The 18701-nt window shown below is 33.6% G+C and overlaps 1 protein-coding gene across 8 annotated transcripts in view; it reads right to left on the reverse strand.

Moving 5' to 3' along the window:
* itsn2a (intersectin 2a) overlaps window positions 1-18701 on the reverse strand; it is a 79749-nt gene that overhangs the window by 9733 nt on the left and 51315 nt on the right. For 2 of the 8 annotated variants that reach the window (XM_021468487.3, XM_021468488.3), the window contains exons 15-30: window positions 17964-18048; window positions 17690-17829; window positions 15388-15468; window positions 13282-13421; window positions 12074-12315; window positions 9102-9223; window positions 8389-8552; window positions 6462-6534; window positions 6191-6369; window positions 5577-5632; window positions 5304-5470; window positions 4651-4684; window positions 4426-4547; window positions 3504-3600; window positions 3170-3361; window positions 260-381 (exon numbers count right to left, since the gene is read on the reverse strand). In XM_021468487.3, the coding sequence (XP_021324162.1) occupies window positions 260-381; window positions 3170-3361; window positions 3504-3600; window positions 4426-4547; window positions 4651-4684; window positions 5304-5470; window positions 5577-5632; window positions 6191-6369; window positions 6462-6534; window positions 8389-8552; window positions 9102-9223; window positions 12074-12315; window positions 13282-13421; window positions 15388-15468; window positions 17690-17829; window positions 17964-18048 (2016 nt within the window). 8 annotated transcript variants of the gene reach the window in all.

Below are 18701 nucleotides of genomic sequence, written 5' to 3' on the forward strand. Positions count from 1 at the left end.
TGACAGTGTTTGAGGGTAGAAGTTGTTCACAGGCAGCCAATAAGGACGATGGCTTAGCATTATGCTAATCCATTAACCTACACTTGAAGTACTGTCGTTCTACAACAGTTCAGAATCTGTATTTTTTGGAAAGTAGTGACACATTGATCTTTGAATCTTGGCAGACACTTTTCATTCAGAAACAGCTATTTTATGCACTAAATGTAAGTTAATATCCAAAAAAGCATAATGGGGCACTTTCAATTGTCTGTTGGCTCACCTCCACTGCCAGCTCCAGGTCCTCCAGGTAAGACTCTTCTGTCTGAATGAGCTCATGGATGTAGCCTTGCCTCTTCCTCTCCTCAGTGCACATAGAGTCTAAACTAAGCAGGTCAGCACACCCTACTCACACAAAGAAAAACACGCAAACACCCACACACATACAGGAACGAGCAATCATCAGCAAACCAGATCACTACAGGATCTCACAGCTGAAAACTTTATTCCAGAAAATTCTGTTTCATGTAATTGTGAATTCACCCCACAGAAAAAAATGCACCAGAGCACAGACATTTAGAGCGACGTCTCTAAGATCTTTAAGATCACAACTGTGAGCTGCATAGCTGGTCAAACATGAGGGCAACATGTGTTACTGGTCTTCAGTTCTGTTGACTAGAACAAAGAGGCAGACTAACATTCTCGTGATCTACAACATACGATTGTGCTGATGTAACGAACAGTAATGACGAAAAGGGTAATTCAAGAGTAGCCATGTCAAATGTTTATTTTTTAAAACTTTTTTTATTTTGTGGTCCATCTAAAATGTTAGCATGTTCATAAAGTGTGCGTGTATGTGTACTGGTTTTGGTGGGTTACAAGGGCAAGTTTTTGTATGATGGCATGGTTATGACTAAAGTTGTTCTCTATTATGGTGGTTTACAGGGACATGTCTGATGTCCTTATAATTCAAAATGCTTAAAATCATACTTAATGGTGTCATTTGACATTCTAAATTTTACACAGGTTTCCAGTGGGGGTTGGGTTTAGGGTACGGTTAGGGTCATATAATTAGATGCATTACAGTATAAAATATATTACACCCAGTGCTTAATTTAAGCTTCTTGCCGGATCCTGTTCCAGGAGAAGTCTGATATTCATGTTCTGAGTTCCGGTATTTATTTTAACTTGTGCATGGTTAATACCTACGTGTGTGTGTGTGTCTGTGTGTGTGTGCGTAAGAGAGAGAGAGAGAATGTGAAGGAGTGCAAGCCAAGGTTGTGTGGATTGTGTGCATACACACATAACGGTAGTCACCATGTGCATGTTAAAGCAGAAGGCACGTATAGCTATAGACCCTCAACAATATTTTCAGCCAATCGGCTTACTTATGTTTATAATTACTCTTATTGGTTGGTAATTGTTTCGCAAGCAGTGAGCAGTGAAATTAACTAATGGCATAGTGGCCAACCTAAATAATATTTGTATTTTCAAAATGGAAAAGAGGCAGTCAAGCATACTTTCATTTTTTAAAACCACAAGTAAATCTGATGAGCCTGATCTAAAGATCTTGAGAAGATGAAACTGCGCAATTGGATCAGGATAGCGTGAGACAGAAGCAAAGCGATCTCAAGACTAAGTGAGTCATTTAATTGTTTTTTTTTTTTTTCACTTTGCACATAATAGTGAAATTATTCAAACAATTTATGTTTGTAGCTACATAACTGACCTATAACGTTATATGGCACAAAATAATCAAAGACCGTTCCAGGAATTATTCATTTACAAATTAAGAACTGATTACGCCTATGGAGAATCCTTGTAAACTATCAATACCAATATGTGTGTGTGTGTGTGTGTGTGTGTGTGTGTGTGTGTGTGTGTGTATGTATGAGATACTGGTAATATTGATCTTCATTCTCCTTACCACTTTGATAATGGGCAGATCGAGTTACTGAACACACAATAGACAATTGCGAAAGGTACTAGGTTCTTTTTTATTACATCAGAAATCCAAGGAGCCATTTTGGCAGCTTAGTTCCTGCAAATATCTATTTATACTTTAAAATAGAAAAATACTTTACATAGTATGGAGAAGTATTATTTTTAAAAGATGTTTAAGGAAAATTCAGTATCTCATGAGATTTCCCTTTATTTTACCCATTTAAAAAAATGAGAGAAAAAAGCAGTGGCGTCTAAAATGTCCCAACTTAACAGAAAACAATATATATGTCTGAAAGCCAGTGGAAACAAACAGATGTGTTTGTTTTCATTTTTAGCATAGTTTAAACAGAAAAAGCTGAAGGGGAGGGGATAAATCCAAAGAAATCTAGTCAAGGCTGAGTCTTGAGGCTGCATCGTGGACCAGAGCTGTGTTCTGATTGGCCAAGAAAAGAGAGGAAGAGGAAGCATTGGCCAGAGCTATCATCCTACAATAAAGCACAAATGAGGCGAATGACAAGAAAAAAGAAAGGAGGACAGAAGATGAGGGCAGAGGGGAGAATGAATAATGAAGAAATGGATAGAGAGTACATATTAGAAAACGATAGATAGATAGATAGATAGATAGATAGATAGATAGATAGATAGATAGATAGATAGATAGATAGATAGATAGATAGATAGATAGATAGATAGATAGATAGATAGATAGATAGATAGATAGATAGATAGATAGATAGATAGATAGATAGATAGATAGATAGATAGATAGATAGATAGATAGATAGAAGATAGACTATAGCCAAATATATCTCTCTCAACATCTCACCCACTAAATATGAGTCAAAATTGTGAGATATACAGTCAAGAATTGCAAGAAAGCCCAAGAACTCACAATAAAATCACAATTCTGAGAAAAATAGTCACATGAGTGGATGTAAATTCAAAAAACTGAGGAAAAAACTGAATTTTCAGACATAAACAGATATAAAAATGTAATATTTTTGTTTTGCACAACTATGTGTTTACTGTATGTCTCTGAATTTTAAGTTTATATCTCACAATGTCCATTTTTATCTCACTAAACTGTGAGTGAAAAATGTTTACAGTATGAGAGAAGCAGGCTTCCATGCCAACACTCTTTTATTTCAGTTTTGATTAACCTATTCCAATCCTCATAATCTGCCTACTGTACAAACAAACACTTCTGAACTCGAACTGAAACTAATAAAGCAGCTCTAATAGTACTCACATTGCTGGCTTGGATCACATTCTGTGGTCATCTTCACATAATTAGTTGGAAACAGCCCTGTGACCCCTGCGACCTCTCCTTTCCACCAGTCAGGGTTGTCCTTGTTCAGTACGGTGATCAGCTGACCTTTCTGGAAGCTCATCTCGTCCTTATTGGCTGCTTTGTAGTCATACATTGCAATAACCTGACACACTACAGGGGGAAGAGGAGAAAAACAGAGAGAAGAATGGATGGATGGAGTAGAATGGGACAGAGAAGGCAAAACAACAGTGACACCACTGCACACAAAAGCATGAATGAAAAAGTGTGCTGTGAGTGTGTTTGTGTGTCTTACATGGTTGAGGTGCAGGTGTTATTTTGCCGCTGTTGGCCTCCAGTAATCGGACATTAGAAGATTGAAACCAGCCCTTTTTACGCTTCTTACCCCGTGCCTACAAGCACAGACATTATTTTTAAAACTCTAGTGACTTATATTGTTATTATTCTTACGATAATATTTTTTACTCACTAAACATACAGTTGAAGTCAGAATTATAATCCCTCCTTAATTATTATCCCCCCGGTATATTGCTATCCACAATGTCTGTTTAACAGAACAGAATAATTTAATGGTTAATTTCTAAAAATAATAATTTTAATAACTAATTTCTAATCACTGATTTCTTTGCCATGATGACAGTAGATAATATTTCACAGGATATTTATCAAGATATTAGTATTCAGTTTAAAGAGCAATTTAAAGGTTTAACTGGGTTAATTAGTCAAGTTAGGGTAATTAGGTAAATCATTATATAAGGATGATTTGTTCTGTAGACAATGGAAAAAATATTGCTTAAGAGGGCTAAAAATATTGACCCTAAAATGTTTTTTTTTTTATTATTATTAAAAACTACTTATATTTTTATTTTTCAATTATAATTAAAACAAAAAGACTTTCTCCACAAGACAATTTTTTATAGGAAATACTTCCTTGCTCTGTTAAATCTCATTTGTGAAATATTTGAAAAAGAAAAAAGAAAAGAAAAATCACAGTAAGGCTAATAATTTTGACTTCAACTGTACCTGTTACTTAATACTCACACAAATATACTTAAGTTATAATTTAACCAGTTTAGTAAAGGCACACTATGTAATTCTCCACTAGATGGCATATATTCACAACAATTAAATGCACCAAGTATAAAACACTGTATTTAAGTGTACAACAACACTTTAATGCACAATAGACATACGGTTAGGTAAAGTGATGTGCTGACCTGTAGTTCACCAAGCCACCAGCTGTTTGAGTTCTTATGCAGCACCACGATCAGCTGGCCAGGTGTCAGACTCAGCTGCTCTGGTGTTGTTGCAGGACTGACTGTAGTCACCTGAGCAATTTCTGAAGACCAATAAAAAGCACACATTAATCATGTTTACAAATGTCAAAGAGCTCGCTGTGATCTTTATTTTGCTGTGATTGTAACAATGCTCTTAAATCTCACCTGGCTTTTTACTGGGAACTGCAGAACTGGCAGTCTAAAACAATAATAATGCAGTGAGCATTAAAGCATTACATGCCATCATAAATGTCTACTGTATTAATGCTTAACATAGCAACTTATTTCGAAACAATTTTAAACGATTAATTGCAATTAAAAAGTTAGTATTTACATATTATATGTGTACTGTGTACAATTATTATGTATATATAAACACAAACATACATAAAGCAAAAAAGTATACAAAGCAATAATTTCTCAAATATATATACTTGCAGATACAGTATATATATATATATATATATATATATATATATATATATATATATATATATATATATATATATATATATATATATATATATATATATATATAAAACGGCTTTTACCCCTCAGTTTCTTTTAAAATGTAAAATTAAAATTAGAGAAATATCATGCGATACAGGTTTTTCTTTAATCTTTAAAAATGTAAAATATAAAAAATAAATAAATCATATTTTACAGTCTAAAACGATCATTTGCAGGAACTAAGCTGCCAAATTGGAAAACCCAGTACCATCATTTATTAAAGTATTAAACCCGTAAATTAATTAATAAATAAGATTCAAACGATAACTAAAATTGCATAATAGTTTCAATGATTTGAATGTTCATACATCAGGTTCTTTGGGTTTAACATAGTTGGAGGGGAAAAGGCCGGTCTGGTCACCAATACAGCCTCTCCACCACTCTCCTTCTTTCTCTGTAACCAGAACCACATCCTCTGCACTGAACGTCAGGTCTCCTGACTCCGGACTCTCATACGTGTACAGAGCCACATACTCTAACAGGATTAAACAAACACAAACCAATAAAATCCAATCTAATGTCATAATATCTCATCTGCATGACTAGAAATGGTCCTATAATAATGTAAATCGAGTCCTCACCATCAAGCAAACCAGAGTCTGACACTTCAATCTCCTCCACGCTAGAATACAGAGGCCTAAAAGAGACACCAAAACACTTAAAAGATTTCCAGCAGGCATGTCAAAACTACATCATATTGACATTAAGCATGATGCAAAAAACATGTCAAGAATGCAAATCAATTTGGCGTTAAAACTTTAACATCCACTTAACATCCAATTATTGATGCCCTATTTTCATATATTTAATAAAAGAAAAGTTGTATTTATGTAAAGGATTTAATTCTGAGTTACAAATTTACACTGGATTTTATGTCCCTATAATGCAAGTAAACTACCTTGACGTCAAAACAGACATCTAACAACATCAAACAGACATCTAACAAAAAACATGTGAGAAAACGATTTCAGAACTCTTCTGTTAGCGTTTATGACGTGTTTTTGACAACATTATTAAATATTAATTTTATGTTGTTTTTACGTCATCAACATAGTCAACTGACATTAAATAGACATTCATTTTTGAGGTGTTTTTTATGTGGTTTTGAATTCAAGGCACCCACTGTGTTAGTCTCCAGCTATATTACTACAAAGATATATTTATTGCCTACAAAAAAATATATATATATTCTTACTCGCTCTGTGTATTATTGGTGGTGACCACAGAGACATGTGAACAGGGGAACCAGCCCCGTTTCTCCTTGAGTTCTCCGTACCACCAGTTCTCCTGCTTCTCCAGAACTGTAATAATGTCGTCCTTGCAGAAGCCCAGGTGACTGTCAGTCTTAGCGCTCCACTCACACAGAGCAACAGCCTGCAGCACACAAACACACACATAATCAGAAGAGGATTTTTCCTTTTAACAATCCAAAAAATCCCTGATCATGTGTATTTACACATGCAAACCTGTGAGTGCTGTGTGTTTGTGGATACTGGGGTGTGTGTCGGTGTTGGTCCTTCTATGTCCACTCGAGGAATTCTGTAAATGTTAAGGGGTCATAAGGATTTTATTTATTTGGCATTCATTTACCAACAATAATTGCAATGTTTATTTTTGTAAATAACAACAGAATTATAAAACAAACCTAAATGTAGGGCTGCACAATATAGGAAAAATTTTCTTCGATTAATATTTTGATTTAAATACAGTTTTGCAAGATAGTTTGAATAGCTCTTTTTGACAGTTTCTGAGGAGTCTAACCATATCCAGGTACAGAAATTCAATGATTTTCTTACTTTGCTTTGACTCGTTTCTTCTCGAAAAGAATATCTCAAATTCTTACATCAAGTAAAAATATTTTGTTTTCAACTTCAGAAAAAATAAATCAAAATTAAGAGTTGAAATAATCTTGTTTTTGAATTGAAATGTAGATATCTGGACTAGCAGACAAAAATTACAAGTAAGAAAAATATTTTTTTCCCATATAAATAATTAAATACAATTAATATTTTCTTACACCTTAAAACTTCATCTTTGTTTGTGCCCAAATCTTTTAAACTGTCTTGAAATGCTCAGTCACAAGCTTTAAAAACATGAAAATTATTAACTTTCACTCTATTATGGTTAAACTTAACAGTACAAATTGCATGTGTTCTGTAGCTCCTGGTCAACTTTAAATCAGACTCAACATTGCAAAGCAATGTGACTATCGTACATGTGCAAATTGGGATTTCGATGCTGAAAAGGTATATTGTGCAGCCCTACCTAAATGTGATGTCATTTTTTTCTAATATCGAAATAAATTAAAACAGTTTATTGTTCATTGGTTTCTGACACATAGCCGTTCTGGATTATTTTATAACTTTCACTGGACAAGGACCAGTCAAAGGCCATTTACTGACATATAAAACAACTAATCCCAGGTTGTTTTGTTCAATACCATGGTGAAAATGTAATGTCAATGTCCTTGCGATAACAATGTCCTTTAAAATATTTGACCACAAAGAGCTTGTAACAAGTAATCCCCTTAATCACTGAGGTATTCCCATATGGCTGGAAATATGCTTTTAAATGTTACCTGTTTCCTGCTGACATTAGCCAAAAATATGTTTTGTCAAAAATCATTTGAATATTAAATAAAGATCCTTTACCATGATAGTAAACAATTTGTAAATGTCCAACTGTAAATATATAAAACTACATTTTTGATCAATAATATCTATTGCTAAAACTTAATTTAATGACTTTAAAGACATTTTTTCAATATTTTGATTGTTTGCAAAACTTAACATTTAAGAAAATTGACAACCTCTGACTGTTTTTGTGGTCCAGGGTTGTATATGTTTTTATTTATTTTAAAAAATACCAAAAAAATGGCCAACAATTTTATGCAAATATTTTAATTTATATTTTGGATTATTATTTAAAAGTATTAGTATAAGAGAAAACCCATACCTAAACTTTTTTACTGCTTTTTAGGATAAATATTAGTGATAAGACAACAATTTTTCCTGAACACAGGCCCTGGTTTGCAGACTCTTGAAAGTTTAGAAAGTTTATCCCATAAACTACACTTATGCTATGTTTTTATAAATGTGATATTTTTAAAAAGGTTTTAGTAAAAACACATTGCTGTTTATTGTTATATTTTAAATAAATGTTTATATTATGTTTGCCAATACATTTTTCCCTTTCATTTGTTTGATGTACCATGACTTAAATATCTTTAATCTAATTTTAACATTATTTAACCTTGATATTAATATGAGTCATTTTAAATATACTGGGTTTGCAAAGCCATTGCTTTCTCTGATTACATAAAACACACCACATTTTAAATATTAAAATATTATATACATTTTCAAAGATTGGAGAAGTTTGATTTTGTCATACCCAGGGTAGTTGGCAGAGGGCGCAGTGGACTCAGTTTCAGCTGCGGTCGGTTGAGTCTGACTGTCTTTACTGCATCTCTCAGCATAGCTCTCTGGAAACCAGCCTCTGTTTCCACTGTAACTGCCATACAGCCAGCCGGTCTCTCTGACTGTCGATTCATCCACCTGCATCGATTCACCAACATCAATCACAGCTATATTATGTGTGCATGATAGAGTAACTCTAAATGAGAGCTATTATGCTCCTTTTTGCAAGAAGTCTCTGATGTCCCTATGTGTATATGTGACGTTTCAGCTCAAAATAATAATTTATAACACTTTGAAACAGCTGTTTTTTTGCTTTGATCCTAAATGTGTCATTTTGGTGACTGACGCTTTAAATTAAAATGAGATTGTGCTCCCAGCTCTCATTTCAAAAGAGGGTGGAGCTACAAATGCCTATGTGTCAGCATAGTGGCAGATTAAAAAACAAGACTAACCTCTTATGCTAATTAGAGAGAGATTATCACTAATGGGCGGGGCTTTCACACTCTGATGTTCAATGTTTCTGCACACTGTTTTTATGAAGTGTGATTCTAAAAAAATAAAACTAATGCATTTTTACTAATAGAAGCTAATGAGATTCTCAGACTGTTGCCACACAACTGTGTTTAAACCCCTTATAGATTTTTGCATAATAGGTCCACTTTAAAACCGCATGAGTGCCATATGCACCTGGATGAAACAGTCTGCCTCCAGCGTGAGCTCGTCTGAGTTGCGTGCAGTGAAGGGATAGAGAGCTCTGTAGGTGGTCAGAGAACTACACGTGACTTCAGGGATCACTACTGGCTGCAAAACTGAAAAAACACACATAAAAAACAACAAAAACATGTAATGACAATCACACAGCCAATCAGCAAAGTAACTGCATGTGTTAGGAATGGAAGATAACTTTTTTACTTGATATAATACCAAAAGTGTAAATGTGTGTGTTTATTTGTTAGTTTTTTCCTAAATAATGCCCAATTTTAGACCCTTTTTGTCACTTATGTAACAACTCTACTCAAGGTAGTTATATACATATGTTCTGGGAATGTCCCCAAATTGCATTATTCTGGACCAAGATACAATCAGAACTAATGGAAACTCAGATCCAATGTGACCCATTGCTTTTTCTCATGCTGGACAATTCATCACTCTCCTTATACATCAACCAAAGAAAGATTCTGTCAGTTGTTCTGACTGCTGCTGCTGCAAAAAAAAATTATAAAATCTTGAAACTATGGCTGAATCCATCTGATCTATTCTGGAAGACATTATTAGTTTAGAATATACCACAGCCAAAATAAATGGTGCCAAAAAACACTGCAATTTTGGTTAAATATATGAGAGAGACTGTATCAGATATGTTTCAATCCTGATTTTGTACTTATTATTACAATATTACTGTTTTTATTTTACTTTACACTTTTTGTTGGGTGGATCGCGGGCTTTGTTCAAAATCAAAATGTTCAATAAAAAAAATAATTTAAAAAAATTATTATAAACCAAATCACATCTACATGACACATACTGATTATTAAAATCCATGTGAACTGGAAGTTGCTAAGTCTTTTATTTTAGCATGTTAATGTACTTCCAACTGAAACTAAATATTGAGTAGGAAGCGGGGCTTTCTTTTTGTGCATCGTTTACTCATAGCAAACTAATGGTAAGAGGGGTGTGGCTAAAAATGTTGCTGTTGAAGCTGTTAAACTGACGTCAACAGAAGGACCAAAACAAACCTAACAAACATGGATTAACTTGAGATTAGCATGAGTTAATTGATCACCCAAACCATAACAACGTGGGCTAACAAATTAAACAGTGTAAGTTTCGATTTCACATGGACATAAAAAAAAAGCAAATCTCTTTAGATAACAATCTAATAGATATAATGCAAATAAAGAATTAGGATGTAAGTGTAGTATGACCTTTGAGTACGATAGTAAAGTAAAATAAATATACTGTACATATACAAATGAGGAAAATTAAGAAACCATATACAAATTTTAAGCTTCTCCGGATTTTTGATTTATATTATGTTTTTGGGACAGCACGGTGGCACAGTGGGTAGCGCTGTTGCCCCACAGCAAGAAGGCTGCTGGTTCAGTTGGCATTTCTTTGTGGAGTTTGCATGCTCTCCCTGTGTTTGCGTGGGTTTCCTCTGGGTGCTCTGGTTTCCCCCACAAGTCCAAAGGAATGCGCTTAAAAGTGAATTGGGTAAGCTAAATTGTCTGTAGTGTATGTGTGTATGTCTTGGTCAACCAGGTTGCGGGTTGAGCATTGAGCTAACGACCCACTACGTATAAATTAGATTACAAAACACCAACATGATGCAGCTAAATATCAACTGATATAAACGACCCTGGGAGTAAGCAAGCCGTTATGTTCTTGAGTAAAACATACTTTGTTTTATTCTATAAACCGCTAACAATATTTGTTTTAAAATTCCAATAAAACGTGTTTTTTATTAGCTTTTTTGGCAAAAAAAAACAAAAACAATTTTTCTTCATTATCATACAGGACCAAAGTTTTAACTAAAGAGAACTTAAAAAAGCAATACTTGGTACAAATAACCCTGCTTTTAACCACAAAAAAGATTAAACCCTTACCTATCTCTATTTTCTGGCAAAAATGCTAAGATTAGCCAAATTTGAAAAGAAATTTAATTCCAAATTTGAAAGAAATGTTATCAGACCTTTACAGACTAAAACAAACATTTACATTTGACTCAAAATCATGCATAATAAATCCAGAGAAACTGTTACATTTTAAGTGGTCTATTTTTTTCCTAAAGCTGTATAAACTGTATAAAATGCCACAGATGTTTGGCAGTGACTAAAAACACATTCTAGTAGAGTCTGTGATATGGGTTTGTATAATTAATAGGTGGCAATTAAAGTGAATAATGAAGCTGCGAGAGTACTGACACCCATTACAATGAACATAATGAAAACATCATATTCATGGCCAAGTGGATGAATACAAGCCATTTTGAAGCTTCAGAAAAGCACCTCATCCACTCACACTCTCTCTTTTTATACACATATATTGGGTTTTCATGGTTTATGAGAACTTTCCACAGATGTAATGATTTTTATACTGAACAGACTCTATGTTTTGTCCCCTAAACACAATAATTACAGAAAACATCAGTTTAACATTTTTAAAATACTCCATTCTGTTTTATTTGTGAGCCGTTTTCATTGTGGAGACCAAAAAATTGTCATAAATTACTAATATTACCATACTTGAGCGGACATTTGGTTCCCACAATGTAGTAAAAACAACAAACACATACAGTTGAGTCAGAGTTATTAGCCCTCCTGAATTATTAGCCCCCTGTATATATTTTTACTCCAATTTCAGTTTAATGAAGAGAAGATTTTCTAAACAATAGTTTTAATAACTTATTTATAAAAACAGGTTTCTTTTATCTTTGTCATGATGACAGTACATCATATTTTGTTAGACGCTTTTCAAAATACTGGTATTCAGCTTAAAGTGCCTAGGAAAATTAAGCAAGTTATGGTAATTAGGCAAATCAATGAATAACAATGGTTTCTACTGTAGACAATCAAAACAAATTGCTTAGTAATATTGACCTAGTAAGTACACTCAAACAAATATACACACTAATATACTCTCTCACACACACAACTTACTGTTGTTCTCTGTGCTGTTGAAAGGCAGACTGGATTGAGTGTGTACATCTAGCTCATTCCTCTCCTTCTCCTCAGCTCTCCTCTTCTCCTCTTTGGCTCTGGCCTGCTCCTGAGCCTCCAGCAGTCTGGCCAGAGCCTGCCGCTGCTGCTCTTCCCTGAGTTTGGCCTCTCGTTCCTGTGCAAGTTTCCTTTGCCGCTCAGCCTCCTCCTGCTCCAGCCGCTCCTGCTCCAACTGGGCCTGTCTGTAAACACAGGCACACGTCCACAACATGTTTCTATGAGTGTGGTGTGAGTCTGAGCATTCGTAAGGGGGTAAGATTATCTGTGTTTAACCCAGCAATACTAAGAGCTTATTTGCTGAAACACAACAGTTTACTGAATAGCAGAAAATGAATTTAAGCCATATGGTTGCTTAAATATTAGATTTTTGCTTGATAAAATACAATATTCCACACAAATATACATGAAATATTCACTTATATATTTGGTGTAATATTATTGAGGGGCTGCCTAGCACTGATGTCTCACAGCAAGAATGTGGCTAATTTGAGTCCCGGCTGGGCCAGTTAGCATTTCTTTGAGGAGACATGCTCTATATAGACGAATTTAATGAGCTAAATTGGCCGTAGTGTATGTGTGTGTGAATGCAAAAGTGTATGGATGTTTCCCAGTACTGGGCTGCAGCTGGAAGAGCATCCGCTGCATACAACATAAGCTGAAATAGTTGTCGGTTCATTCCGCTGTGGTAACCCCTGATAAATGAGGCACTAAGCCGAAGAAAAATGAATGAATGAATAAATGAATGTAATATTGTGTAGGTTTTATAGTTATTATTACTTATTATTACATAAAATATATCTAACTTGATCCGTTTTAAGCCTATAAAACGCATTAATTCAATATTATGAAATGGCTATTCTGGGAAAAACATTTATTTTATATGTATGTACACATTCATATAAATGTAATACATGTATTATTAAAATACAGTATATCTAATGTAAATGCATTTAAAAATATTTCAGAAAACTAAGTAAATAAAAAAAGTTTATATAAAAATTAATTCTAATAAATTCTGTATAAATAGTAAATAATAAAGTTTATAAATGCTAAAAAAAAAAAAGTCTAATTATAAATTATGAAAATAAGCCTTTATGATTCCAGGTTGTTCTTTAATGTGAGAAAATGTGTGTTTGTTAAAATTATACCTGGCGGCCTCCTCTTCTTTCTTCCTCTTTCTCTCCTCTTCCTCTTTCCTGTGTCTCTGGAGCTCTTTGAGTTTGTCAGATCTGACCCTCCTGAGCTGCTCCAGGACGTCCTGCTGCTGGCTCTGCTTCTGTCTCAATTCCTGCAATGTCACCCACACACACATACTCTTCAGCACTTTTAATCATGCTTATGTCAAAAATGTCAAATAATATAATGCATATAATGCTTCACATGTTACTCACTGCCCAAACTAACACAATCGAATTACCAAACACTGAACTTTTTTAAGAAGACAAAAAAAAATTAGATCAGTTCTGTTAGAGTTACTTTAGAAATATAATGCAGAAATACATTTACAAAATATTTCATTTAAAATAGTAGTAACATACACTACCGTTCAAAGGTTTCAGGACAGTAAGATTTATTTCAGGTCTTTTCTGTTTACCAAGAATCAAAAATCTAATATTTTATATTATAGGGCACTATAAAGGCTAAAGAACATAATTCTTATTTGCTTAATGTTTGTAGCCTAGGGCGATATACTTCCCACCATGCATTGTATCTTTTTTTAAAATATGGTGTACACGCTTTTATTACTAAGAAAACTAAACCAAAAAATCAAAATTATACTTTAACTAAGCACATCACATCACATAAGGTACACATAGAGTACCATCCTTTCTATTGTTGTGAAAAGGCAAAGCTGAAAATCTATGGTTTAAGCGCTACCCAGCAGTCAAAAGCTGCTGGCGCACCTACAACCACGGCGGCAGAGGGAACATATTGTGTTGACATCTGTATACTGTATGTTATAGATTTATATATAGCAACTCTCATAATAATAATGAGACAAAAATCAGTATGTGAGTCACTATGAAAATATGAGATGCTTAAATACAATTTTAATGTCTAATAATTAGAAAGCAGTTAACCTTTCTAAAATATGTGCTTTGTTTAATATTCTGCATTCATTTTGATATCCTTTGCATGTGCTCTTTCGTTGTTGTTGTTGTTTTTTCTCTTTCTTTCTTTCTTTCTTTCTTTCTTTCTTTCTTTCTTTCTTTCTTTCTTTCTTTCTCTTTCTTTCTTTCTTTCTTTACCCTTGTTTTTCTACTTCAAATTTAATTTCCCTAATGGTAAAAAAAAGATCTGTTTTACATACATGGTAATTGCTTTGATGTTAAGGCAATACACAAAAAAAGATAATAAAATAAACTATCAAAATGTGAGATACTAAAATCACTTTTGAATGTAGATCCACTTTTACTCTTAAACTTGTGATTATGATCAGTCTTCTACTCTGTTTAGGAATCAGCAGAACTGATCGCACAATATACAAGACAATACATTTGTCACTGGAACTCAGGAACTGTTGGACAATGCCAAGGTGGGCAGATGATGTCATTGTTTGAGGTATGTCTAGTTGACTAAAACGCTCAACAAAAAGATAATTTCTTAGTGTATTATTCAAGAACTTAATGAATATATTATATTGTATAAATCATAAACCAAGAGAAACTGTTAAAGGTATAATAGTTCAGCCAAAAATAGAAATTCTGTCATCAAATGATGTCACCCTTTACATTGTTTCTTTCTTCTGCTAAACACAAAAGAGGATATTTTGTGGAAAGCTTAAAACCTGTAACCACTGACTTCCATACTGTTTGTGTTTCCTACTATAGAAGTCAATGATTACAGGTTTTCAGCTTTTATCAAAATATCTTCTTTTGTGTTCAACAGAGTAAAGAAACTCTAACAGGTTTGGAATTGCTTGAGGTGAGTAAATAGCGAGTTCATTTTCATTTTTGGATAAACTATCCCTTTACATTAAATGTTTGTCAGGTTGATAGTAATATCTTAAAAACAAACATCCTATTACTGTAAATTGTTAGTTTTCAGGCAGTAAGTAGAAACGTTATGATTTACGACACAATTATGAAATGACACAGATGGAAGCAATGTTACAAGGTCAGACACTGAATGAATTCAATATAATATCTGTAAAGTGGGACTCTTTCATGGAGATGAGCGAGACAAAAAAGGGGAAATGAATGAAGAGCAGGCAGCTTTGGGATGAGTGTGAGTGAAGATTAAGAGAGGTCAACCTTTATTAGAAGGAAGAGATTGGTTAAGCAGCCCAGCAAAGAGAGAAGTCCTTGTAGCACACAGTCATCCATTTCAACAAACTATAAAAACCGCCGGGATTGAGAGCGGGAGAAGAAAAAGGAGACAGATACAGTCAGGGGGAAGAAAATGATAAAAGTGGGTACAGAGAAAGAAAGGCTCGGAGCAGAAAACATTCATTGTGTCCTGAACAATAGCCGAGTGTTACATGTATAATGCTCAGGTTTCCAATCCGACCAGCCGGTTGTTAGTGATAGTGTTTGTGTTTTGTGAGTTTTCAGTGAATGTTAGTGTGTAATGAAGTGTTCAATCCTCTGCCTTCAGGGCTGGGAGTTGAGCTGTAGGTTTTAATCACAGGAACATGGAGAACAGTGAACTAGTGAGTCTCTCGCAGGGACACCAAGGTTTAAAATAAATTCGAAGACAGAGCAAGTCACCACCCAGAGCCCACATTAGCTTTTTAAGGTCAGACACTGCAGGGAAAAACACTGTTTATTGCACCTGTCAGTTTTGAGGTGTTGTGCTATCAGCTTTACTTAAAGTGTTTTGTAATGCAATGAAAATATACAAAATACATTTTTAAGTGTTTTTAAGTGTTTCTATTCTTCTCTTTCAGTTTTTCTTTTCTTTTCAGTTGTGTCTGTAGATTTCAATTACAGCACATATTGTTAAATGCCATTTTATTTGCTACTTATATACTTATATATAAGTCAGAATTATTAGCCTCATTTGAATTTGTTTTCTTTTTAAAATATTTCTCAAATGATGTTTAACAGAGCAAGGCAAATTTCACAGTATGTCTGATCATTTTTTTTCTTCTGGAGAAAGTCTAATTTGTTTTATTTCGGCTAGAATAAAAGCAGTTTTAAAAATAAAACATTTTAAGGTCAAAATTATTAAACCTTTTAAGCTTCGACAGTCTACAGAACAAACCATGGTTATACAATAACTTGCCTAATTACCCTAGCCTGCCTAGTTGTCACTTTAAGCTGTATAGAAGTGTACACAGCACACACAAACACACACAGTCTTATCCTCAATGTAAAAAATGCTGGGTTCCACACAATTCCTTCATGTTGTCCCAACACATTTAAGTTAACTGCTTTTACAAGTTTAAGTGGATTAAACATATAAAATTAAGTTGTCTTCCTAAAAAAATAAGAAATGTATTGCTTCAACTTTAAATAAGTAGTTTGCACAAGCAGCAAAAGTAATTTTGCTGAGTGTATATTCTAAAGGATTTTGCAGATGGAACTGTTTATACATAATTTATCTGATTGCTTACAACATTTTATTATACAAATCTATTTTCTGGCTGTTCAAGGTATTTTCTGAATTGAGATAAATAAAAAAATACATTTGAACCAAAAAAAATTTACTTTTTACCTCTTATGTGCAAAAAATATAGAATATTTTTAAACTAAAAATCTTTTATTTTCTGTATTATTTAACATTAAATAATAAAAAAAGTGCATGTTCTGGTCAAATCTGGTATATCGCATGATTTGAACTATAAAGCACAAAATAGTAGAAAATGTCAACTATTTTATTGTCATCTCCAGTTAAAAAAATTATGAAAAAATGCACAAAAGCACGCATGCACATCAATCTGAATGGGTGCTCAGCCAAACAGCAAAAAGTGCAAAAATACATTCAAAAAGGCAGGAACACCAAAGCTCCAAAAATCACCAATTTATTAAATAATAAATTGCTAACACAAAGCATGTATTGTTTCGAGCACTCCTCATTACACCTTTTTAAATTAATAAATTAGTATTTTTTTTGGAGCTTTGGTGTTCCCGCCTTTTTGAATATATCTTTGGTTTAAAAGGTTAACAATAAGTTTGTCAACAATTTGTTACAACAAATCTCATCTATAATCACATTTAAGCATTTGCATTATCTTACATTAATAATGGATTCAGTTCACTGTATTATACATGTATATATGTGTTGTATGTCAATTCAGTTTAAAAGAAATGAATGGAAAATACTTGAAAAGTATTGTACATGCAATTCTGAGTTGGCTCATATATACTGTATATAGACAAACTTCCCAACTGTGATGAAAGAAGTAATACCTCATTTGCATATTCAAACAGTATTTTTAAAAACCTGCATTTTTTATATAATTAATCAACTTGGGTAATATAATTCCTGATGCACTCTACTATGAGTTCATCTTATTTACCCTTTTCACCCGCAGTGTCTTGTCTTTAATCAAAACGCATCACTTTAAAAGAGGTTGAGGTTTACACTGGGAATGCAGGAAAAGCCGCTGACCTTGATTTCTTTGTTGTACTGCTCCATTTGTGAGAGTTTGGCCGTGGTTTCTCTCTCCAAAACATCCAGCTGCTCCTTAAGCTTCCGACAGCTCCGATCTTTCTCGCACACACTCTGTTTCACATCGTTTATCAAAGGACCTAAAAGAGCGAAAGAAAAAAACATCAATGTTTCAGAGCCCTAGGTTCAAGAGGGATGAAATGGACACAAATGAAATTAGTCACTGGCGCATTTATCTATTCATTGATTGCTTTAGGTCTGTGTGAGTGCTTACTGGAGATGTTTTGGGTAAAATGTACAAGTCTGTCAGCCAGTCGCTGCTTTTCAGGGCCCAGCTGATTCAACTGCCGCTGCATCTCCTGGAATAACACATTCATGTACAGTACACTGCTGTTTAAAAGGCTGAGGTTGGTGAGATTTGTATTTCTTAAAAAGGTTTCTTTTGCTCACTGAATACAGTAAAAACCAGTAAAACTGTGAAAAATCATAGTTTAAAATCACTGTTTTCTATGTGAATAAAGTTCTATACAAAATTATTCAATTATTTGCCCTCCTACAATGTTTTTCTTTTTCAAATATTTCCTGAGTTTAACTGAGGGAAGATTTTCCCAAATAGTTTTTAAACAATCATTTTAAAATCTAATTTCTATTAACTAATTTTCTTTGTTTTTGCCATGATGACAGAACTTAATATTTTACTAGTTGTTTTGCAAGATCCTAGTATTCAGCTTAAGGTGCAATTTAAAGGCTTAACTCGGGTTAATTAGCTTACTTAGGCAAGTTAAGTTAATTTGGCAAGACACTGGACAACAGTGGTTTGTTCTTTCAGCCAAAAATCAGGGAAAAAGTATTTCTTAGAAAGGCTAATAATACTGACCTTAGCATTTTTTTCATTTATTTAAATAATGTTTTTTTTTACTTCAGCCAGATTAAAATGATACGACTTTCTGCAAAAGAAAAATATAATAGGAAGTCCTGTTAAAATAATCCTTGTACTGTTAAACAATATCTG

Source organism: Danio rerio, chromosome 20, assembly GCF_049306965.1.
Source record: "Danio rerio strain Tuebingen ecotype United States chromosome 20, GRCz12tu, whole genome shotgun sequence".
NCBI lineage: Eukaryota > Metazoa > Chordata > Actinopteri > Cypriniformes > Danionidae > Danio > Danio rerio.